This window comes from Nomascus leucogenys, chromosome 2 (assembly GCF_006542625.1).
Source record: "Nomascus leucogenys isolate Asia chromosome 2, Asia_NLE_v1, whole genome shotgun sequence".
NCBI classification, from domain to species: Eukaryota; Metazoa; Chordata; class Mammalia; order Primates; family Hylobatidae; genus Nomascus; species Nomascus leucogenys.
The window spans coordinates 38,087,210-38,111,642 of record NC_044382.1 but is presented as its reverse complement, the minus strand read 5'-3'; the positions used below and the strand labels follow the sequence as shown (position 1 = coordinate 38,111,642).

At 46.9% G+C, this 24,433-nt stretch overlaps 3 protein-coding genes across 8 annotated transcripts; 2 read left to right on the top strand and 1 right to left on the bottom strand.

Moving 5' to 3' along the window:
• Nucleotides 1–251: 251 nt before the first annotated feature.
• Nucleotides 252–6,209, top strand: TMCO6 (transmembrane and coiled-coil domains 6). Of its 6 annotated transcripts, none has more exons than XM_030827969.1 (12): nucleotides 252–383; nucleotides 559–671; nucleotides 2,482–2,597; nucleotides 2,686–2,869; nucleotides 3,130–3,234; nucleotides 3,401–3,486; nucleotides 3,723–3,857; nucleotides 4,374–4,485; nucleotides 4,590–4,776; nucleotides 4,910–5,004; nucleotides 5,381–5,548; nucleotides 5,793–6,205. In XM_030827969.1, exons 4-12 carry the CDS (start codon nucleotides 2,699–2,701, stop codon nucleotides 5,904–5,906), a joined length of 1,173 nt encoding a protein of 390 aa, XP_030683829.1. In that variant the 5' UTR covers nucleotides 252–383; nucleotides 559–671; nucleotides 2,482–2,597; nucleotides 2,686–2,698; the 3' UTR covers nucleotides 5,907–6,205. The 6 variants fall into 6 exon arrangements, with proteins under 6 accessions (XP_030683829.1, XP_003266532.1, XP_003266533.1 ...); XM_003266484.2 differs by having other exon boundaries at nucleotides 255–432; nucleotides 3,741–3,857; nucleotides 5,793–6,209; XM_003266485.2 differs by having other exon boundaries at nucleotides 255–432; nucleotides 5,793–6,209.
• On the bottom strand, nucleotides 6,168–8,568 carry NDUFA2 (NADH:ubiquinone oxidoreductase subunit A2). Its single transcript, XM_003266481.4, has 3 exons — nucleotides 8,271–8,568; nucleotides 8,044–8,150; nucleotides 6,168–6,479 (listed from the first exon to the last, which is right to left on the bottom strand). The coding sequence occupies exons 1-3, from the start codon at nucleotides 8,369–8,371 to the stop codon at nucleotides 6,388–6,390; spliced, it is 300 nt and encodes a 99-aa protein (XP_003266529.1). The 5' UTR covers nucleotides 8,372–8,568; the 3' UTR covers nucleotides 6,168–6,387.
• Nucleotides 8,569–8,571: 3 nt separating this feature from the next.
• On the top strand, nucleotides 8,572–22,947 carry IK (IK cytokine). Its single transcript, XM_030827947.1, has 20 exons — nucleotides 8,572–8,709; nucleotides 9,219–9,285; nucleotides 12,166–12,258; nucleotides 12,540–12,599; nucleotides 13,429–13,596; nucleotides 14,388–14,502; nucleotides 14,966–15,036; nucleotides 15,131–15,177; nucleotides 16,278–16,441; nucleotides 18,004–18,112; nucleotides 19,216–19,255; nucleotides 19,418–19,643; nucleotides 19,794–19,812; nucleotides 20,254–20,332; nucleotides 20,614–20,694; nucleotides 21,248–21,305; nucleotides 22,088–22,176; nucleotides 22,366–22,474; nucleotides 22,646–22,680; nucleotides 22,769–22,947. Exons 1-20 carry the CDS (start codon nucleotides 8,694–8,696, stop codon nucleotides 22,794–22,796), a joined length of 1,674 nt encoding a protein of 557 aa, XP_030683807.1. The 5' UTR covers nucleotides 8,572–8,693; the 3' UTR covers nucleotides 22,797–22,947.
• The last annotated feature ends 1,486 nt before the right edge of the window (nucleotides 22,948–24,433 follow it).

Here is a 24,433-nt window from a genome sequence, read left to right as displayed (position 1 = left end):
GAAGTTCTGTTTGCTGAGTAGATTGTGACACTGCTAGCTTGGGGCACTCGAGGTCAGGGATGAGAGACTTTTTTTCCTAGAATTCCTAAGACAGGGAATCAATCAGAGGCGGAGCGGCGCCTCTGGCTCTGGTCCGGTGGTGCAGCGTCTCTAGCCCTCGCCCCGCCCACCGTCCCCGCGCTGCGTCCGCTCGCCGAGCCCCGCCCTCACCCAGCACCCACCCGGCTCCTCGCGCCGTCCCCGCCTGGTCCCGCCCTGTGCTGAGGCTGCGCAGTCGGTGCCATCTTCTACGCCCCTGGGAGCGTTGTGGCCGCTGTTTCCTTCAGCTTTCCTCCTCCTGCTCCACCATGTGGAGCCGACGGCAGGGCCGCCTCCGGCCCACGGTCTGCGGGGTGGAGGAGCTACGGCGCCGCCGGCGGGAGCGGGAGGCAGGTGTGGGCGGCCGAGGGAGCGCGGGGGTATATGGCGGTCGGAGATAGGTTGAGACCCCTGTCTCGGAGCCGCGGGTTCTGGGTTCTGGTCGTCCTTCCCACGCTCAGCCGGCTCCTCTGCCCCCAGCACTGCGGAAGGCGCGGAGGGAGCAGCAGCTGGTCAGCAAGAGGCTGCTGAGAGACGACGCCCCAGAGGAAGCTGGAGAGGGATGTGTGGCTGCGATCCTCGGGGAAACCGAGGTGAGGGGGCAAGGCAGGGTGCGCTGGAGTCCACGCCCGCTGGCGGCAGACTCCTGGGAGTACTCGAGGTCTGCCCCAAACCTGAACGCAATCCGCTCTACACTTCCATGCATCCAGTGGGTCAAGCCAGAAACGGGAATCATCCTGCACAACTCTTTGACCCACAACCCCATATCGATCCATCATCAAGTCCTAGTTGTTTACCTCCTGAAGAGCTTTGAAGTCTTTACATGCCTCACCATCGAAGCTGCCACCACCACCTCCTCTCTGGATACTACTGCAATCTCCTAAAAGGTCACCCTGCATCTATGCTTGTCTCCGTCAATACGTCCTTTAAAAACACGTGGAGACCAAAATCTTTCCTGTGCCTCGCAAAGCATGGCATGGTCTAGCCTCTTCCTAACTCCAATTTTATCAGTTTTCTCATCCTACCCACCGTCCTCTTCAGTTTCTGCAAGGATATATCGGACTCGTGTCTCAAGCCCTTGGCATTCGCTACGTCTAACGCGGGTTTCTTTTGGTATTCTGTCTTGAGAGCCTATTTTTTTTTTCTTTTTTTTTTTTTGAGACAGAGTCTCGCTTTGTCGCCAGGCTGGAGTGCAGTGGCATGATCTCGGCTCACTGCAACATCCGCCTCCCGGGTTCAAGCGATTCTCCTGCCTCAGCCTCCCGAGTAGCTGGGATTAGAGGCGCGCGCCACCACTAATTTTTGTATTTTAAGTAGAGGCGGGGTTTCACCGTGTTTGTCAGGCTGGTCTCGAACACCTGACCTCGTGATCCACCCGCCTAGGCCTCCCAAAGTGCTGGGATTACAGGCGTGAGCCACTGTGCCCGGCCACCTACTTGTTTCTTGTAGAATATTAATCATTATCTAATGGTTTGTTTGTTGTTATTTCTCCAACTAGACTTTAATTGCAGGAAAACCTAGATCCTGTGTTATTTGTCATTGAAAACCCGGTTGCCTGCACATTATCTGGCATATAGCTAAGTACTCAGTATTTATTGAATGAGTGAATGAAAGGATTTATTCAGCAAGCATTGAGTATCCCCTGTATTTGTATTATGTTTACATACATAGTTTACTGTACATACTATGTTGACATATATATTATCAACTTATTCCTAGGTTGTACTATTCCATTGTGTGTTTACTTTATGCCAGGACACTGTGCTGGTCACTGAGGTACACAAAGATGAAAGGTTAGAGTCCCTTTCTTTGAGGTGCTCACAGCTCGGTGAAGAAGACAGATGTCACAAGGGAAGGAAACATGAGGACCAAGAGAAACTCCTAAGTCTCTCAAAAAGAGCTGACTTCCCAGAGGGAATGAGGAGCAGAAATCTGAAGAGAGTGGGAAGCTGGAGAGGGTATCCAGGCAGAAGGAATAGCATGTGCAAAAGCTTGGAAGTGTAAAAAAAAAGAAAAAAGAAAAAAAGCTCATGTTATGCTAGTTGTTGTTAGAGTGTAGGTTGCATGGGGAGAATGGCTGGAGGAGTAGGTTTTGCCAGGCTGAGAGGTTTAAATATCCTTGAAAGAACCCTGTATGAAGGCAGGATAGATGTTATTCTCATTTTCAGGTGAGGAAACTTAGGTTCAGGTCCCATGTGGAGTAAGTGGCAGGTATTGTATTAGAACTCAGTTCTGATTCTCTGTCCACTCCACTGCAAGGTAGATGCTTATTAGTTGCATTAGTGTGAATAACAAGTTCTGGAGGTGTGATGTTGGAAGGCTCACAGGTGAAGTGGGCAGAGAGAGACTTAGGACTTGCTTTCTGGAAACTATGTGTTCTCCTTTCCCTGCCCTGAACTCCAGGTGCAGCAGTTCCTGCGGCAAGCCCAGCGGGGGACAGAGGAAAAGGAGAGAGAGCGGGCTCTGGTCAGCCTTCGTCGAGGCTTGCAGCACCCTGAAACGCAGCAAATCTTCATCCGGTCAGTGTGGGTGGTGTGGGGAGGGAGGAGTTGGAGCTCTGAGGGATGGGCCACAAGCTAAGCAGGGCTCTGGTACTCACTCACATAGGCTGGAGGGCAGCATGCGGACCCTGGTCGGGCTCCTGACCAGCAACCAGGCCCTGCTGCAGCTTGAGGCGGCTCGGTGCCTGCATGAGCTCTCTCACTCCGAGCAGTCCACCGTTGCTGAGGCCTGCCTGCCAGCCACTTCCTACCTCCTCACCTACCTCTCCGGTCACAGCTCAGACTTCATAGTAAGCCCTGTCCCTTCCTATCTTGTTCTTGGTTTAGATTTTAAAATTGTGCTTTTGGGACCAGTTTGAGCTGGCAGGTAGGAGGAAGAAAACATGTTTGCCCTTATGCCTACAGCCATGGCTACACCCATCATCTCCCCACCCTCTGTGAGCCTCAAGGATAGCTGCTGCAGCATCCCCATCACCTCCCCTCCCCATCTACCCACACCCAGCCTGGCATGAAACAGGCCAAGCCCAGTGCTTTTGTTGCCTATTCTCAGGAGCTGTGTCTGTATACACTGGGTAACCTGATCGTGGAGAGTGAGGCTGTGAGAAGGCAGCTCCTGCCACAGGGCATTGTTCCAGCCTTGGCTGCCTGCATCCAGGTGATTCCTTTCTTCCTCCCTGGGCAACCCTTCCTTTGCTCCTCCCCACATGCTCCATCTACTTTAGTTAGGTAGTTCTAGCCTCTGCCCTGGGCCAAGGGGCTGAAAGTCTCTGAAGACCTTATGACCCAGCTTCCAGTCAGATCCTTACCCTGTCTACTTCCAGTCCCCCCATGTGGCTGTGCTGGAAGCTCTCGGATATGCCTTGTCCCAGCTTCTACAGGCTGAGGAAGCTCCAGAGAAGATCATTCCGTGAGTAAAACTGTCTTTAGATGTGCAGCCAGAGGTGACCCACTCAGTAGTATAGCTCCCGGATGCCTGAATGATTTCCAGAGCTGTTGCACATTTTAACTTCATGTGTCTGGCTAGGAAGGGCTTTGGGTTTGGACACTTTCCCATCTGGGCAGGGCTTTGGGTTTGGACACTTTCCCACCTGCTATCAGGGTTTGGTAAGAGCCACTGGCCATCTTCCTGGTTCCTACTTATAGCCCTGCTTCTGCCAGCAGCTCCATCTTGGCCTCCACTCTCCCTCAGCACATGCTACAAATGTTGCAACCTGGCCCAAAGCTGAACCCTGGGGTCGCTGTGGAGTTTGCCTGGTGCCTTCATTACATCATCTGCAGGTAACAGGGCAATTGGGAAAGTATCACAGATCTTTCCTGGGGCTCCCTTCCATGACATTCAACTCTTTGAACTTGTGTCTGGAATTGCTATAGTGAGTTTTCCTCCCTCCACTGTCTTCTCTTTTTGGAGCCCAGTAGACCCACAGATCTTAGCTGTTTCTCTTTTTTTTTGAGACACTCTCGCTGTCACCCAGGCTGGAGTGCAGTGGTGTAATCTCAGCTCACTGCAACCTGTGCCTCCTGGGTTCAAGCGATTCTCCTGCCTCAGCCTCCTGAGTAGCTGGGATTACAGGTGCGTGCCACCATGCCCAGCTAATTTTTGTATTTCTAATAGAGACGGAGTTTCGCCATGTTGGCCAGGCTGGTCTCAAACTCCTGACCTCAGGTGATCCACCTGCCTCAACCTCCCAAAGTGCTGGGATTACAGGTATAAACCACTACGCCCAGGCAACTGCTTCTCTTCTTAAAGGTGGAATTGACTATATACATAGGGACTGCTTGCTTCCTGTTGCCCAGCCAGGTCAGCAATCCTCTGCTCATTGGCCATGGGGCTCTGTCTACTCTGGGGTTGCTGCTGTTGGACTTGGCTGCGGCTGTCCAGAGAACCGAGGACGCAGGACTGGAGCTGGTAGGTGAAGATGTCAGGTGAAATTCTGGGAGATGTTTCCTCATAGTCCGGAATGCAGGCAACCTCTTCCTTCTTAGACCTGACCCCCCAATTTGTCTTTGTAGCTGGCATGCCCCGTGCTTCGATGTCTAAGCAACCTGCTAACTGAGGCAGCAGTGGAGACTGTGGGAGGGCAAATGCAGCTCAGAGATGAGCGTGTTGTGGCAGCCTTATTTATCCTTCTGCAGTTCTTTTTCCAGAAACAGCCCAGTCTGCTCCCTGAGGGCCTCTGGCTCCTCAACAACCTCACTGGTACGCACCATAATCTGCCCAGGCCTGGACATTTGGATAATGGGGATATTTCCTCATGGCCTAGGCTGAGGTGGGTAGTATTGACAGGGGTGGTGGGGGAAAGCAGTTTTTCACCCTGGTACTTCTCTTCCAGCAAACAGTCCTAGTTTCTGTACCTCCTTGCTCTCCCTGGATCTGATTGAGCCTCTCTTACAGCTGTTGCCAGTATCTAACGTGGTGAGCGTAATGGTATGTATTGGGGTCACTTGAATCCAAGATCTGGTAGTCAGATTGTATGGGACAGCAGTCCTGAGCCCTCAGATGTACCTTTAGTTGAGGGCCAGCAGGTGGTGGTGTGTGGCCTCAGGGCCCAACCAATCTAGGTGTGTGTCCCTTAAACTGGATTATTTATCCTTGGACAAATCAACTAACCACCTTAAGCTTCAGTCTCCTCACTTATAACTGGGGATAATCTTGCATCATAGGGTAGTTGTAGGAGTATGAGAACATGCATGTAGAAGAGCTTGGCATGGTGCCTGGGCATGTGGTCACCATGTCATATTTTAGCTGTTGTTATGATCTTTGTGTTTCATTCTTTGTAGACTATATATGTGTCTATCTGCAGGTGCTCACAGTTCTGTGCAATGTTGCAGAAAAGGGTCCTGCTTACTGCCAGCGACTGTGGCCAGGGCCCCTGCTTCCCGCCTTGCTGCACACACTAGCCTTTTCTGACACTGAAGTAGTAGGCCAGAGTTTGGAGCTGCTGCATCTGCTGTTCCTGTATCAGCCAGAGGTATAGGTTTCTGGCCCACATCCTCAGTCACCCCTGTTCTGAAGCCACACAGTGGCTCCCTTCCCGTCCAGTCCTAACTATAGTTGTTTCTCTGGGCCTGGCTAACCTATATAGATTCCATGTCAGAACCTTCATCCTCTTGTGGGGGAATGCACCCTCTAAAGTGGGCTGACCCATGAGGCTGTGGGAATTGAGTCTTAGGACACAGAGACCAGGTGTGTTGAATTTTCTTCCCTGCCCCTAGGCTGTTCAGGTCTTCCTGCAGCAGTCAGGGCTGCGGGCCCTGGAAAGGCATCAGGAAGAGGCCCAGCTCCAGGATCGTGTGTATGCTCTCCAGCAGACAGCTCTTCAAGGGTGATCTTGTTTCTCAATGTCACTCATTCCCCTCTCTCTTAACATCAAGCTTGTTTGTCCAGTAGAGCCTTTGGAGATTTAGGACCATAATGAGGTCTCATGTTCTCTGCTCCCACACCTAAGGCAAGACCTTTGGGTCCCAGCTTCTCTTTCACTCAGCACTATCTAGGCAGGAGAACCAAAAGGGACTCAGTGTGGTCTACTTATTCTGGGGCCCTAGAATCCCTGCCCCCCACCCTTCATTTTTGCTTCAGCAGCTGGTAGCTTTTGATGAGACAGAATAAAGTTTTATTTTTATATTAAGCTACTTTGCCTCAGTGGTTGCACAATAAGGGGTAGAGGGTAGATGAGGACAAGAACACCCTGAGAAAGTATTTTACAGCACAAGCTTTATTAGGAATAGGAGAACACATTTTTTTCACATTATACTAAGTCCAGCAGAGCCCAGGCTCTGGGGCTGTTGCTCTTAATCCTCAGTGGAGGCTTCAGGCTTTACCAGTTAATACGTTCTCCAGGGCTCTGGTTACCTGATCAGCACTGAAATTGTTCAAAGGGACATTCTTCTCTTGGCCAAATGCTGAGGAGAGAGAGGGAGGTGTCTTTACCTATTCTGCACCGTGGAGGCTACCAAAGTAAAATAAAAGATCTTTGTCTTTATCTTAGTCTTGTTAAGATGAGAAGAGTATTAAACAGATATGATCAAAATACATTTGGTATGCCTAGAATTAATACAATAGGTCTCAAACACATCTAGGAAGCCCAAGTCCAAATAGAATTTTGGCTGATTCTGGATGGCCACAATGGGTTGTTTCAGGGAAGCTTTCGCAGGCACTGTAGGCATTTATTATTAACTACTGTGAGCAATGTATTGCATGGGTCCAGCCTCAGCTGGGTGCCCATTCTCTCTCTCTCTCTCTTTTTTTTTTTTTTTTAGATGGAGTCTTGCTCTGTCACCCAGGCTGGAGTGTAGTGGCGCGATCTCCACTCACTGCAACCTCCACCTCCTGGGTTCAAGCAATTGTCCTGCCTCAGCCTCCTGAGTAGCTGGGATTACAGGTGCCCGCCACCACGCCCGGCTAATTTTTGTATTTTTAGTAGAGATGGGATTTTACCATTTTGGCCAGGGTGGTCTCGAACTCCTGACCTCAGGTGATCCACCTGCTTCAGCCTCCCAAAGTGCTGGGATTACAGGCGTGAGCCACCACACCCGGCTGGGTACCCATTCTCTAGGCTCCCTTAGGCTATCTAACATAATACCCAACACAATACACTGAAGTTACTCGTGTCTATCTCCTCCTGTAGCCTACTGGCTTTTGGAAGGAGAAGCTTTTTTCCTCCTCCAATTATTAGTGCACGTCTAATGTCTACTGTGTCTCACAGATGCCTACTCTGAGAACCAATCTGCTTAAGGTGGTCACTCTCCTCCACCTCCTCCCGACATTCCCAGGGCACCATATAGTTAAAAGCTGTGATTAAAATCCTGTTATTCAGTATGTATAAACATTTACTGCATACCTACAATGTGTTAGGCAACGTGATAGGAAAATTTCATTTTGCAATACATTGCCATGCCAGTCTTAGAGGGGTAAGTGCATTCTAGGAAAGGGGAATAAATGTAAAGGCTCAATCCTGTTATACTCTAGCTGCATTACTTTGGATATGTTCCACAGTTTTGATTCCGCTTTCTAATCTCTACAATGAGAAAAGAAGAACACGCTTCCTCCTAACTAATGAAGATTAAATGAGTTAGGCAGGGAAGCACTCAGCACAGGGCCCAGCTCTACGTGCTCAAAATTACTGAGATTCTCACACACTACCTGGACTGACACTGGCTACACGTTATTTGGAGAAACTATATTGACTAGCTTCTCTCCTGTCTGAAGTCCATTCTTAACTACAAAAACATCAGCTCCTGGTCCCTAGGCAGGATTCGGTCAGCCTCCATACTTAGGTTGCCCGGAATACAACGCATCATATAACCCTGCGAATATAAATTTCTTCATGGAAACAAGATCAACAGCAAGGCTAAAGTCTGAGTTCTAGTTTCTCCACGGGTTTCTGCACGACCTTGGGCGGTCCCTTCTCTTCTCAAACCCTTGCTCCCCTACCGGAGCCCCAGACCCCTGGCGTCCCGCACTCACCGTAGCGGGCCCAGAGCTTGGGCTGCACATCGGAGCATTCGCGGATTAGGATGGGTAGGTCGGGATTCGCCTTTTTCAGCTCCACATAGCGTTTCTCAATGAAGTCCCTGCGGGGCCGGAGAAAGCGCCGCGGGTGCTGTGGGCGCGGGCTTCCCTCAACTTCAGGGAGGTCAAGGTCGTGACCCCGGCGTCCCGAAGCCCGCCCGCCTCACCATGCCGCGCCTCACCTGACACCCTGGCTGCCGGGCGAGCGCTGACATAAGTGGATGCGAATCTCACGCAGGCCCAGCTTTGTCCCGATTCCTCGACTCGCTGCGGCCGCCGCCATCCTTGCTAACAACGAAGTCCCCAGTTCCAGGTCTTCGGGCCATGTGTTCCGGTCTGACCAACCGCGGATCCTAAAGCCTAGGCCATAGGCTGCATGAGGCAGGGGCGGGGTAAAGCTTGGCCAATGATATGAAAGTATTGTAGGACCGCTGCGAGGTCAATTTCTTTGCGCTCGGGGTTGGTCAGAAGGAAAAACAGGAAGCGGAAAGGCTGCGAACGCAAAGCAGTGTGGGTTGATTCTGAGGTGCACTGTGGGAAAGGGCTTGTAGCGGTGTTGCTGTTGGAGACTCGATTGTTGGTGACAGCAGAAGAACGATAACAAAATGCCGGAGCGAGATAGTAAGGCCCAGGCCATCCGTTATTTCTTCCCTATGGCACTTGGGGCACTTGGCGCATTATTGTAGCTTATGAGCTTAAGCCGGGTGTGTGTGTATATGTGTGACGCTTGAGCCCGGAGAAGCCGTAGGGTCCTAAGTGAGGCCGACGGCTCCAAACTCCGTCCCCAATCCTCACTCCTACTCCAAGTGATGATGGGCGGCTTTTGTGTGTGGATCGCTTTCCCCCAGTCCTGTCCCCATACTTAATCCTGGGTTGCGCATATTCATCTTTTACGTAGTATTTTAGACGTGATCTTCCTGAAATCTCTGATCCTCCAGCGCAGGATTAGGGTCCTCTGCTTTGTGCTCCCACAGCTTCTTGTAGTTTCCCATTTCAGCACTTATTACATCGTGTTGACACTGCCGCTGTTCTAACTTTTGTTCTGTATTGTTCACTACTATATCTCAAATTTTTGCATGGGATCTGACACATAAGAGACTGATTAAATTAACGTCAATTCTTTTTGTCAGGTGAGCCGTTCTCCAACCCTTTGGCCCCCGATGGCCACGATGTGGATGATCCTCACTCCTTCCATCAGTGAGTATTTTGTGCTAGGACCATGGAAATGAGTTGGGCAATGAACAGAAAAGTGGTGGTGATGGTGAAAGAATTCTGAATGTCTTGTCATCAAGGACGGTCAAAAATTATACCCGCTGGCCCTTTATCTCTGTGAGCCTTAACTGGATCAGGCCAAGTGCATAAGGGTATTAGAAGGGAAATTCCTGCAGGAAAGATGTTAAGTTTTTTTTTTTTTTTTAATACGTGTTGTGTAATTACACATTATATAAGAATTACTTCTTCCAATAGCAAATTGAAACATAGGAAATAAGGGTAAAATCATCTTTTTTTTTTTTTTTTTTGAGACTGAGTTTCGCTCTTGTTGCTCAGGCTGGAATGCAGTGGTGCAATTTCGGCTCACCACAGCCTCCGCCTCCCAGGTTCAAGCAATTCTCCTGCTTCAGCCTCCCGAGTAGCTGGGATTACAGGCATGTTCCACTACGCCCGGCTAATTTTGTATTTTTAGTAGAGATGGGGTTTCTCCATGTTGATCAGGCTGGTCTTGAAATCCCGACTTCAGGTGATCCACCCACCTCTGCCTCCCAAAGTGGTGGGATTACAGGCGTGAGCCACTGTGCCCGGCCCCCGGTAAAATCATCTTTGATAACATCCCCAATTCCAGTCTGTTTCTTTTTTTTTTTTCTTTGAGACGGAATCTCACTCTATTCCCCAGGCTGGAGTGCAGTGATGCAATCTCGGCTCACTGCAACCTCTGCCTCCTGAGTTCAAGCGATTCTCCTGCCTCAGCCTCCCAAGTAGCTGGGACTACAGGCATGTGCCACCATGCACGACTGATTTTTTTTTTTTTTTGTATTTTTAGTAGAGACAGGGTTTCACTATGTCCGTCAGGCTGGTCTTGAACTCCTGGCCTGAAGTGATCCACCCGCCTCAGCCTCCCAAAGTGCTGGGATTACAGGCGTGAGCCACCGTGCCCAGCCCCAGTCCTTTTCTTAGAAGTAACCACGGTTACCTTTTTTTGTATATCTTTTCCTCCTGTTGCCCAGGCTGGAGTTCAGTGGCATTATTTCTGCTCACTGCAACCTTTGCCTCCTGGGCTCAAGCAATTATTCTGCCTCAGTTCCCCCAGTAGCTGGGATTAGAGGCGTGCCCCACCATGCTTGGCTAATTTTTGTATTAGTAGAGACAGGGTTTCGCCATGTTGGCCAGGCTGGTCTTGAACTCCTGACCTCAAATGATCTGCCCGCCTCGGCCACCCAAAGTGCTGGGATTACAGGTGTGAGCCACCACGCCTGGCCCTCCTACTCTTTTTTAAATGCATTTAGACACATACATGCATATCTGAGGAAAACACAACATTGCTTTGTGATTTAAAATATTTGAGTTAAATGATATGCTGTATATATCATTTTTGCAACTTGCTTCTTTTTAAACCCTGCTCAGTGTTTCTGAGATTATCTTTCATAGCAATGACAAGCATTCCCTCCTTGGCTAAACTTTAGTCAGGTTCCCCAAAGAGTCCTATTTTTCAGCAGGACTCATCTGTGGCCTGCTGAGCACAGTTTTAGCAAAGAAATCAACCGCCGCTCCACCCCCATACCTAACCAAGTTGCTTTTAGTAATTTTCTATAAATTCTCACTTGTCCCTGTTGTATTTGGAATTAAGTTCAGTCTCTCTACTCCATTACAATGGTCTTGACTCCTGTTACAGTAGTCTTTGATAAAGTCTTCCTTGGGGAGAAGAGGAACTTGATTAGATATCAAGGGTGGGAGAAGAGGAGCTGGATTGGATATCAAGAGTGGGAAAACTTTCTGTGAACTGACTTAGGATTCCTTTTTAAAACTGAGGTCAGCAGGCCAAGGAAGAGCCCTAGTCAGAAGAGAGCTTTAAAGGAGTCTGACTTTAATTTGATCAAGAGAGGAGTCAGTCTGTTAGTGTACCAATTAAAATAATCTCTTGTACCATTAGTGCTGTCTTTCCCTCTTTGGGAAACACCATCACAGTTTAGTCAGTCTCCAGCTAATAAACACTTAGTCTGTTTCAGACTGATTCTTTTCTTTTTTTTATTTTTTTGAGACAGAGTCTTGCTCTTTTTGCCCAGGCTGGAGTGTAGTACCTAGATCTCGGCTCACTGCAACCTCCGCCTCCCAGGTTCAAGCGATTTTCCTGCCTCAGCCTTCCGAGTAGCTAGGATTACAGGCGCCCACCACCATGCCCAGCTAATTTTTTTGTATTTTTAGTAGAGATGGGATATCACCATGTTGGCCATGCTGGTCTCGAATTCCTGACCTCGGGTGATCCACCTGCCTCAGCCTCCCAAAGTGCGGGGATTATAGGCATGAGCCACTGCACCCGGCCAGACTGATTATTTTCAAGGCTATAATTGAATTTCGTTTACAGGCCTTCTTATATACATATGTCAGTAATGGGCCAGGCTAAATATAAATAAATGGAGTTGCTGGCTCATAGGATATATCTACTTAAATTTTAACAAATACTGCAAAATTGCCCTTCAAATTGGTTATACTGGTTTACATTCTCATCAGCATTATATGAGTGTCCCCTTCCCAAATTCTCACTCACACTTGATTTATCAAACTTTTTAGTAGTTAACACTCTGATGCATTAAAAGTGGCATGGCATATCTGGTCGGGCACCGTGGCTCACACCTATAATCCCAGCACTTTGGGAGGCCGAGGTGGGCGGATCACAAGGTCAGGAGTTCAAGACCAGCCTGGCCAATATGGGTGACAGCGAGACTCCGTCTCAAAAAAAAAGTGTCATATCTTTGTTTTAATTTGTATTTCCCTGATTTCTGTTAATTTAATCATGATTTTTACTTGTTCCTCTTTCATTTCTTATTGAGTCCTAATATTTAAAATCTTTGCCTTTTCTTCTAGATCAAAACTCACCAATGAAGACTTCAGGAAACTTCTCATGACCCCCAGGGCTGCACCTACCTCTGCACCACCTTCTAAGTCACGTCACCATGAGTAAGTCTTTGGGTGATCCAACCTGTCTCCCAACTTGTTTCTTGCTCCTTCCTATTTCTTTCTACTAAGTAGAATGACTTTTAATAGTCCCTCAGGTATTTATGATGCTCTCTAAAGTTTGAGAACTGCCCACCTACAAATATTGATGTGGATTTCTGCTTGATTGAAAGTGTTACTTTGGTCAGTATTCTAGGTCTTTCTAAAAATCCTCAAGGAGACTTCTTGGGGTTTCTGGGGCTGTGGCAATATTTTGCTATCAGTGAATTTCTCGTCTCTTCTAGGATGCCAAGGGAGTACAATGAGGATGAAGACCCAGCTGCACGAAGGAGGAAAAAGAAAAGGTGAAGGAAGGGTGAAGGGTTTTATATTTTAAGGTGGATAGTGTTTAGGGGAAAGAAGTAGGGGCTAATTATGAAGCTAGAAACTAAGATTTTGTCTTGAGGCTCTCTACTTTCTTAATGAAACAGAGTGATACTTAGAGTGGCAGTAGAGGGCTTTGGAATAGGCCTATCTATATTTTAATCTCATCTTCACTAGTTTCTTGGTGGATAACCTAGACATTTGCTTAGCCTCTCTAATCCATGGATAGAGTGGAGATACAGTAGCAATAATAACTTTTATCAGGATGTCATGAGGATCAGCTGTGAAAGTACATGTAGGCATTTAGCACCAATGCCTGGCATATGGTAATCACCCAATAAATCTTGACGGCCATCATCATTATTATATCATCATCATTATTTATATGATACAAAAGTTTCTGGACCTGGTACTTGGCTTTTCCTTTATTCTGAGAGTGGACCAGCAAATAATACGTTCTTTTCACCTGAAATTTAGAAGGTGGTAAAAATTCAGAAGATTTTCTGATTTCTGTATAGAAAAGTCTTATATCTATAGAGAATTGGTAGAGTTGGGTGGTATTAAAAAGTTCTGAAGTGACAGATGGAGTGTCCCAAATTGGCACTGGAAAAGTTTATCTATAAGCTGGAAGAAGTTGTAGTTCTGATTTTGAGTAACTATGAAGAGGTGGCCAGCAGTTCTATCAGGACAGACATGAGCTTTTCCCCATAGAGAGTAGGTTGGAGATGTAGGGAAGCAAGCAGGAACAGTTCTGTTGACCTTGAGGTAGCAGCTGATGAGCCTTACACATTTGCCTTTCTCTGGTCACAGTTATTACGCCAAGCTACGCCAACAAGAAATTGAGAGAGAGAGAGAGCTAGCAGAGAAGTACCGGGATCGTGCCAAGGAACGGAGAGATGGAGTGAACAAAGATTATGAAGAAACTGAGCTTATCAGCACCACAGCTAACTACAGGGCTGTTGGCCCCACTGCTGAGGCGTGAGTACTGAGGGACCAGGGCATGGTTCCCTCAGCATCCTAGAGTCATGCAAATACGATGTGAACTCTTTCTCTTACTTTCCTGCCCTGGAGCCTACAATAAGCGATTTCAGAGGCATTTGCCACCCACAAAGGACTTTTTTTTTTTTTTTTTTTTTTTTAGATGGAGTCTCGCTCTGTCACCCAAGCTGGAGTGCAGTGGCGCAATCTCGGCTCACTGCAAGCTCCGCCTCCCGGGTTCATGCCATTCTCCTGCCTCAGCCTCCTGAGTAGCTGGGACTATAGGCGCCCGCCACCACGCCCGGCTAATTTTTTGTATTTTTAGTAGAGACTGGGTTTCACCGTGTTAGCCAGGCTGGTCTCGATCTCCTGACCTCGTGTTCCACCTGCCTCGGCCTCCCAAAGTGCTGGGATTACAGGCGTGAGCCACTGCACCTGGCCCGCCCATCCCCTTTTTTTTTTTTTTTTTTTTTTTTTGAGACAGAGTCTTGCACTTTTTGCCCAGGCTGGAGTGCAGTGGCACAATCTCAGCTCACTGCAACCTCCGCCTCCCATGTTCAGGCAATTCTCTTGCCTCAGCCTCCTGAGTAGCTGGGACTACAGGCGCCCACCACCATGCCCAGCTAATTTTTGTATTTTTAGTAGAGATGGGGTTTCACCATATCCGCCAGGCTGGTCTCAAACTCCTGACCTTGTGATCTTGGTCTTGACCTCCCAAAGTGCAGGGATTACAGGCGTGAGCCACCACGCCCGGCCAGTACTGTTCTTATGTGGCCTCTTTCATTATACAGGGACAAATCAGCTGCAGAGAAGAGAAGACAGTTGATCCAGGAGTCCAAATTCTTGGGTGGTGACATGGAACACACCCATTTGGTGAAAGGCTTGGATTTTGCTCTGCTTCAAAAGGTGAGTCCTGGTGGTCAGGTGGGGAGTAATACTATTGTGCTGAATGCTCTTGTATGGGTCTGGCAAGATGAGGAGGGAGATTCCTGAGAGTTCAGACTGAGTAGAAGAAGGGCTAAAAATGGCCCCTCTGAAAAGCTGATTGTTACTCATCCTTCAAGTATCAGGCCAAATTTTATTTCCTTGGAGAAGCCTTCCCTGATCACCCAGGTGTGGTTAAGCACTTCCCTTCACTTCCCGCTTCCTGTACCTTTGCATAGCCCTTCTATTTCATTTACCATCGCAGTTATTGCACTTTGTTGAAATTGTTTAATTTGTCTGTCTCATCTACTATAAGCTCCATTAGAGTAAGAACAATATCTGTCATGTTTAATATTATATTCTTAGTTCCTGGTACAGTGTGGTGTAGTGGATGTTCAATAAATATATAAAGTGAGTGTCCTAACCCTGCTTGCTTTCCTGTTAGGTACGAGCTGAGATTGCCAGCAAAGAGAAAGAGGAAGAGGAACTGATGGAAAAGCCCCAGAAAGAAACCAAGTAAGTAAATATTATGGAAGGGTTGAGAATTTAGAAAGGTGGGACCTAAAGTTGGAGCACATTTGGCAAAAATAAAACTTTTTTGTCTTTTCAGGAAAGATGAGGATCCTGAAAATAAGATTGAATTTAAAACACGTCTGGGTGAGTACAGTTTCTATACTAGTGACTATGCATTCTAGGTTAATTGTAGGGAATTTAGTGCTCTGGGAAGGATATGCTTCTCCTTTCCCCCAACCTCCTTTCCTCTTTCTTTGTTTTTGAGACAGTGTCTCACTTAATCGCCCAGGCTGGAATGCAGTGGTGTGATCATGGCTCAGTGCAGCCTTGACCTCCTGGACTCAGCCTCTTGTGTAGCTGGCACCACAGGCATGTGCCACCATACCCAGCTAATTTTTTTAAAATTTTTTGCAGAGATGGGGTTCTCTGTGTATTGCCCAGGCTGGTCTCAAACTCCTGGGCTCAAGTGATCCTCCTGCCTTGACCTCCTAAAGAGCTGGGATTCTTTCTTGCCCCCAAAACAACTAACTCCCATAAAATACTCTAATAAGACTCAGACATAGATTTAATTATTTCATATGTCATTTATGTCTCCTCAGGTAGATTGAAAGATTTTTCAGTTTGGGGCTTATGAATTAAAAGAAGTAACATGGTTAGTGATTAAAAGTTCAAAATTTGGAATCAGAGAGACCTGAGTTTAAACCTTGATGATGAAACAGCACTAAGTGTATGATTTTAGGCAACTGACTTTGCTGTTTGTTCATCTGTAAAAATTGGGTTACTATTTACCACATGACTTTATTGTAGGGATGAAGAAAAATGAAATCTATAACATGGCTATCATATTGAGCAGGTAGTATAGCTGTTTTTTCCGTCATCATCAACATTACCTTAAACTTCATCCTTCTTCCTCAGAGGACTTAATACAATACAGGTGCATAGTGCCCTTGAAGAGACAATGTAGAAGAGTGGACAGGAGCCCAGGCTTTGGAGTTACACTGCCTGGTTCCATTCTTTGCTCCATTACTTAGTAGATACATGACTTTAGGTAAATTACTTAAATCTCAGCCATAGTATTCTTATTGGTAAAAAGGATAATAATATCCACTTCATAGGGCTGTTGTAAAGATTAAATGAAGCAAAGCTTGCATAGCACTTGGCATGGTGGCTAGCACAGAGTAAGCACATAAGTGACAGCTGTTCTTGTAGATCCTGGCTACTTGCTGCTCTTCTCCTTATTGTAGGCCGCAATGTTTACCGAATGCTTTTTAAGAGCAAAGCATATGAGCGGAATGAGTTGTTCCTGCCGGGCCGCATGGCCTATGTGGTAGACCTGGATGATGAGTATGCTGACACAGATATCCCCACCACTCTTATCCGCAGCAAGGCTGATTGCCCCACCATGGAGGTGAGTGAATGGAATCCTGAGAGCCTATCATGTGAGCCTCAAGCCCGGGAATCAGCCTGGCCTCTGCCCCGTGTCCCTCATCCACCATGTCACCAAGTCCTGTTCACTTTTACCTCCTAAATCTCAACTGAATCCATTCACTTTTCCACTTTTTCACCAATAGCATTCCAGTCTAAGCTATAATCATTTGCTGGAACTATTAACTTACTATTTTTTTTGAGACCAAGTCTCACTCTGTCACCCAGGATGGAGTGCAGTGGTGCTATCTTGGCTCACTGCACACTCCGCCTCCCAGGTTCAAGCGATTCTCCTGCCGCAGCCTTCCAAGTAGCTGGGACTACAGGCATTCATCACCACACCTGGTTAATTTTTTTATTTTTAGTAGAGATTGGGTTTTACCATGTTGGTTAGGCTATTCCTGACCTCAAGACCATCCGCCTTGGCCTCCCAAAGTACTGGGATTACAGGCATGAGCCACTGCGCCAGGCCTCTGGAACTATTGAAAAGGCTTCTAATTGGTCTCCACACTTCCACTCTAATTGGTTTCCGCACTTCCACTCTGATTTGTTATTATATCTTTTTATTGAGGTGTTATTCACATGCCATATAATTCATCCTTTAAAAAGAATTTTTTTTTAATTTTTATGGGTATATAGTAGGTAATATATATTTATGAGGTACATGAGATGTTTTGATACAGGCATATAATGCATAATAATCACATCATGGAAAATGCAGTATCCATCCCATTAAACATTTATCTTTTGTGTTACAAACAATCCGTTTATACTCTTTTAGTCGTTTTAGAATGTATAATTAAATTATTACTGCCTATAGTCACCCTGTTGTGCTATCATGTAGTAGGCCTTATTCATTCTATTTTTTTTGGTACCTATTAACCACCCCTACCTCCCCTACCCTTCTAAAATATACAGTTTGGCTGGGTTCAGTGGCTCATGCCTGTAATCCCAGCACTTTGGGAGGCTGAGGTGTGAGGATCACTTGAGGTTAGGAGTTCAAGACCAGCTGGGCCAACATTGTAAAACCCGATCTCTACTAAAAATTAGCCAGGCGTGGCGGCATGTGCCTGTGATCCCAGTTACTTGGAAGGCTGAGGCATGAGAATTGCTTGAACCCAGAAGGGGGAGGTTGCAGTGAGCCAAGATCGTGCCACTGCATTCTAGCCTGGGCGACAGAATGAGACTGTCTCCAAATAAATAAATAAAGTGTAAATTTTTGTCTCACTACAGTTTAGAAGCTTTTAGTGGTATCTCATTCTTAGGATAAAGAGCAAAATCTTTACCATGGCTTTGAGCCTCTGCAACATCTGGCCTTTCTAGAATGTTCTAGACTCCTGACTTTCTTGAATGTTCTTGATTCACTTTTGATGCAAGGCTTTTGTGCAGGCTGTTTTATCTCTGGAACATCCTTTCACAGCACTTCCTTTCCCTCCCTTCACCTACTGTATTGTAATTCAGTCTTTAGTTTGTTAAGTGAATGAATGAATAAATGAAGAGATTCCTACTTAGTGGTTTAACATTCTTATTTCTTGGTATTTTCAGGCCCAGACCACACTGACCACAAATGACATTGTCATTAGCAAGCTGACCCAGATCCTTTCATACCTGAGGCAGGGAACCCGTAACAAGAAGCTTAAGAAGAAGGATAAAGGTACCTGGAGGGTTAGAGAGAGAAACCTTAGCCACAGAGGGCATTTGGGGATAAAACCAAGGTCTCCTGGAGCTTTCTGTCTCCAGAATATTGAGAGGCTCCTGGGAAGCAGAGAAAAATGGGAGTACTGGAGCATTGGCAAGGAGACAGTTACAGCCAGATTCTGTCTCCTTAACCTACCTAAGAAGCAGTAGTCAGGTCTGAAGCATGAGGGATGGAGAGTGGGTAGGTTATGTCCCATTTGTTTTTTTTTTTTTAAAGAGATTTTTTGGTGAAAACCAGAAAACCTAGACAGATTCTAAAAAGGCTCTAACACTTGACCCACATTTTATTTTATTTTATTTTATTTTATTTATTTTATTTATTTATTTTTTGAGACGGAGTCTCGCTCTGTCACCCAGGCTGGAGTACAGTGGTGCGATGTCTGCTCACTGCAACCTCTGCCTCCCGGGGTCAAGCGATTCTTCTGCCTCAGCCTCCCAAGTAGGCGTTACAGGCACTGTAGGGCACTATGGGACTATAGGCACGCATCACCATGCCTGGCTAATTTTTGTATTTTTAGTAGGGACGGGGTTTCACTGTATTGGCCTGGCTGGCCTTGAACTCCTGACCTCATGATATGCCCACCTCGGCCTCCCAAAGTGCTGGGATTACAGGCATGAGCCACCGCTCCTGGCCTTATTTTATTATTTTTATTTTTTTTGAGATGAGTCTCGTTCTGTCGCCCAGGCTGGAGTGCAGTGATGCCATCTCGGCTCACTGCAATCTCTGCCTCCTGGGTTTAAGCAATTCTCTTGCCTCAGCCTCCTGAGTAGCTGGGATTACAGGCACCTGCCATCACACCCGGCTAATTTTTTTGTACTTTTAGTAGAGATGGGGTTTTACCATGTTAGCCAGGCTGGTCTCAAACTCCTGACCTCAAGTGATCCGCCCGCCTTGGCCTCCCGAAGTGCTGGGATTATAGGCGTGAGCCACCGCACTCAGCCTTGACCCACATTTTAAACAGAAGATGTTTAAAAGGGCATTAAGAGCTGGAGAGGATGGTGAAGTTCAGTGGAAATTAACTGAGGAGTATGTTCCTGACTTCCCTCTTTAAATTTCAGGGAAGCTGGAAGAGAAGAAACCTCCTGAGGCTGACATGAAGTATGTATCCTAGCCCCTGGCATCTGATGAGAGGGAGGGGGTCTGTGCATTTCTTGTGTCTGGCATTTTGGGGAGGTGTTGACATGAGAATCTGGAGAAATGGTCAGGGGGAGTGAAGGTGTGTGTGTGAATTTGGCCAGCTAGTGATCTCCATTTTCCCAGTATTTTTGAAGACATTGGGGATTATGTACCCTCCACAACCAAGACACCTCGGGACAAGGAGCGGGAGAGATATCGGGAACGGGAGCGTGATCGGGAGAGAGACAGAGACCGTGACCGAGAGCGAGAGCGAGAACGAGATCGGGAACGAGAGCGAGAGCGGGACCGAGAAAGAGAAGAGGAAAAGAAGAGACACAGCTACTTTGAGAAGCCAAAAGTAGATGATGAGGTGAGATGTGGGCCCTTAGTACCAGGTGATGGAGTTACCCCTCTCTGGAAATGTGAACAAGGTTGGGTAAGGAATTGTTTCAAACTTGGGGGAGGGATGAGTAGGAATTTCTCATGGTAACACTAACCTCACATTTTGTGTTCTTTCCAGCCCATGGACGTTGACAAAGGTGAGTTGTACACACAGCATCTCACAGTTGCACTAGCAGTCCTGCTTTCCCCTGGGCTGAGGGTCTGACCTAGGGCTCGGAGCTGGCAACGGTGGGATTGGGGGACTTCCTGGTTCTGGGTTCTCGTAAGAACTGTGTCTTGCTTTATTGAATAGGTGGAGTTCCCTCCACCTTCCTGGGCCATAGCAGGGCATATTTGCTCTTAGATATAATTCCTGTGGCCCTGGGGTTCTGAGGAGGTGAGATAGAGGTTGAGTATGGAATGTTCTGGATACCCTACCCTCATCTCAACCAGAGTAACTCATTATTAATTGGAGTTTGTTTAAAACTTTGTTAGACAAAAGGGTTCTATGCCTTAAAAAATGTTTTTTAAGTGTGTTGTGGGGAGGAGGTTGTGAGAGCCTCAGTTCAAGGTCTGGGCAGAGTTCTCTTTTCTCCTAGGACCTGGGTCTGCCAAGGAGTTGATCAAGTCCATCAATGAAAAGTTTGCTGGGTCTGCTGGCTGGGAAGGCACAGAATCATATCCTTTATTTTAATACATTCCTGGGTTCCAGAGAACTGGTCTCTTTACTCCAACCCCCCGCTGCCTCCCTGCTCCCTCTTACCCCGCCCCACTCCTTCCCTTTTGTGCTGAATTTTGACGGAATGAAACCATCCCTTGTTCCTTCCCAGAGCACCCATAACAGCTCACAGCCCTCTCAGAATTTTCACGTTGGGGCTTCTAGCCCTTGGCCCCCTCCTGGCTGAAGCTTTACAGCAATAGGTAGAATCCTGTCTAGTGTTTTCTTTAACATAGCATATGCTGAAGAAGCCAGAAGACAAAAAGCAGCTGGGAGATTTCTTTGGCATGTCCAACAGTTATGCAGAGTGCTACCCAGCCACGTATGTGAAACCTGGTTAAGGAAGGGGGGCTGGGATGATTGGGGAACAAGTTGGGGGTGAAATGGAAATTTGATTTGCTAAGTCCCAGGGCTACTTTTTTTTTTTTTTTTTGAGACAGAGTCTCACCCTGTCGCCCAGGCTGGAATGCAATGGCATAATCTCCGCTCGCTGAAACCTCTACCTCCCGGGTTCAAGCGATTCTCCTGCCTCACCCTCCCAAGTAGCTGGGATTATAGTCATGCATCACCACACCTGGCTAGTTTTTGTATTTTTAGTAGAGATGAGGTTTCATCATGTTGACGAGGCTGGTCTTGAACTGCTGACTTCAAGTAATCTGCCCGCTTCAGCCTCCAAAAGTGCGGGGATTACAGGAGTGAGCCACTGTGCCTGGCCCAAGGCTACTTCTTACTTGGATGAACTATTTTATTAGGCTCTGAGTGGGAGGTCTGGGGGGTGGTCATTCCTATGCAGATAGTCTCTTAGTCGGGTAGGTTTCCAGATGAAGCATAGGATCAGGGTGTGCAACATCTGTTTAACTCTTGCTTCTCTTTAGGATGGATGACATGGCTGTAGATAGTGATGAGGAGGTGGATTATAGCAAAATGGACCAGGTATGTAGTAGGAAGGATGGTGGGCGCCTTTGGGCAATTATTATTCGTTTTACATATATCTCCTTCCCCACTCCTAAAAAATCTATCTCATTTACTGGGCCCCACCCTCCTTTAGCTGCAGCAGTAGAAACAGCAGCATTGAGGGTCATGAGCAGCTTAACTATTTCAGAGTCTTTGCACAAGATCAAATGACATAGGGTCAAAAATCTATTTTTTATTTCCTATAGCAAATGGTAGGCAGTAAGCAAGCATCAATGCGTAAGTAGAAAGGGCAGAAAAAATTGCAGTCCTTGGAAAATAACTAAGTTTTATTCTAGCCAGGATTGAAGTTTTCCTCTAAGTCTTAAGCAAAATTAAAAAGAAAAAACCACTAATGCCACAATAGTGAAGAAGTCTCTGTTCTTCCCCTGAGTTCATTGTATTGAAATAGCATGGTTTAATCTTGGAGCCTTGTTTAATCCTGCCTCTACCATTTATTAGTTTTATGAACTTGCCAAGTTCTTTTACTGTTTATGCCTCAGTTTCCTCATCAGGAAAATGGAGAGAAATATAGTTCCCTCTTCATAGATTTTATGAGAATTAAATGAGATATGCATTTAGTGTACAGAATAATGCCTGTCACATAGTAAGTATGTAATAAGCATTTATTATTACTTATCAGGGTATGATTTATGAATTGTGGAACCTAGGATTATGGGAGAGTCTGGCTTTAATCAAGGGCTGAAATTCCATTTCCACCGACATCTCTTCCTTCCCCATCCCCCCATTCTGTCCTGCAACAGGGTAACAAGAAGGGGCCCTTAGGCCGTTGGGACTTTGATACTCAGGAAGAATACAGCGAGTATATGAACAACAAAGAGGCTTTGCCCAAGTGAGTCGGTACTGAATGTGGGCAGGGTGTGAGAAGGGGTGTGGGGATTTGACGGAATAGTGCACATAAGGTTAGAGGGTGTGGTCTGGCTGAGATATTCCCAACTAAGTTCTTTGCCCACAGGACTTGGGAAAACCTCGCCACTACTATGCAATCTCTGATGCATTCTTTCCCAACTGCTTTTTTCAGGGCTGCATTCCAGTATGGTATCAAAATGTCTGAAGGGCGGAAAACCAGGCGCTTCAAGGAAACCAATGACAAAGCAGAGCTTGATCGCCAGTGGAAGAAGATTAGTGCAGTAAGTAGGATGGCCCCTTGGGTGGGAGGGTTTCAGCTGGGAGAAGACATTGGCCTGCAGATTCAGGAACAGGCAAGGGGCTGGAGAGCCATGGAAATGAGAGGTCAGCCTTGGGCCTCAGGTCAGCTTAGATAGGCAGCTTGGTGATAGACTATCCTGTTGTTTTTGCAGATCATTGAGAAGAGGAAGAAGATGGAAGCTGATGGGTGAGCGGCATTATTCCTCCTCTGTGGGGCTGGTGGGAATTGCTTAGTGTATTGATCTTGTACTGACCCATTTCTCCTTCCATTGCAGGGTTGAAGTCAAAAGACCAAAATACTAATCACCAGTTACAACCAGAGATGCTCCACAAGGATATGTTCCCCACTGTTTTCTTTCTACAATTTCCAAAGGTTGCAAGATGTTTTTTTGTGGATGAATATAAAATTTTATTGTGTAATTACTTGGTTCCATTAAAATTGGTTAACTTGCTAGCTTTGTTGAGCATGTCCCCTCCAGTGCCCTTGAAGCACCAAGAACACTAATTCCACTGGTTGTGTAAAATCACATGCAGAAAGTTATCAGTCCTTTCCTGAGCTGTGGTTCTAGATTCCTAGACAGTAAGGATGCTTTCTAGCCAGTGTGCCCAGTAGAGAAGAGAATAATGATCCTCACTGATGGGCAAGAGGTGGATAGAGGAATGTAAGGATGATTGGTCTCAAATGTCAGACTCATTCAGGCCTAGTCCCTGGACAAATATTTCCTGGGGATTGCAGTCAGCCTGATGGGCTGCTAATCTGATCCCCAGGCTATGAAGGACTGGGCTCTGGATGAAGGCATCTAATGAAAATCACTTACGGGTGGGAACCAAAACCTTTTATAAGTTTATGTCCTCCTATGAGCTTTGTTAATGTTGAGTACAAATCACTGTCTCCTTGGCTAAAGGTGTAACCTTAGGGAAGTGCTTCGGGTTTAGAGCTGATAATAGTGTGGCCCTGCAGGTATGGGAATTCCTATCCTAGACCAGAAGGGTTTGGTGCCCTTCATCACCCTGAAACATTTGCCAAGGCCCAGAATAGGTCTGTTGGCCTTTGAATCACACCATTCCCTTCCCTTTTCTTCCTTTTTGCTCATTACTAGCACTTTGTTCTGGTGCTCATCATTAAGTGTCACTGCTGCTTCCTGGCTGGATGCCACGCTGCCACTGTCTACCCTGAGCCCAAGATTTGTGGCTTCACTAGATCCAAGAAAGCTAGAAAGTCACCTTAGCCGTTACCTTGTCTTTGATTATACTCACCTTGGTAGGACAGGTTTTTGTGAGGAAGCCAGCATTGTGCATGGTACACAAGAGGCTGAAATTGGGCCTTGCTGCAATAGCACCTAGAATGGCTAATTTCAGACAAATGACACCATGGTTCCGTAGGCAGCAGTCCCAATTATTAAAAATGGTCACAGAGACATGGCACAGGTGAAGACATCTGGAGAATCACTAAAAGCAAGACCTGGAGATTGACTGTTAATTTGAAATTCAGTTTCTGAGGCCAGGCTCAATGGCTCATGCCCACAGTCTCAGTGCTTTGGGAAGCCAAAGCAGGAGAGTCTCTTGAGGCCAGGAGTTCATGAGCCTATAGCTATGCAGGAGGATCGAACTGAAGAGTTCAAGGCTGTAGTGAGCTATGATCACACCACTGCATTCCAAGCCTGGGTGACAGAGCAAGACCTTGATTTAAAAAAAGAAATTCAGGGGCCGGGCGCCGTGGCTCACGCCTATAATCCTAGCACTTTGGGAAGCTGAGGCGGGAAGACAGGTCAAGAGTTCAAGGCCAGCCTGGGCAACATAGTGAGACCTCTTTTCTACAAAATATACAAAAATTGGCCAGGCACGGTGGCTCACGCCTGTAGTCCCAGCACTTGGGAGGCCAAAGCGGGCAGATCACGAGGTCAGGAGTTTGAGACCAGCCTGGCCAACATGGTGAAACC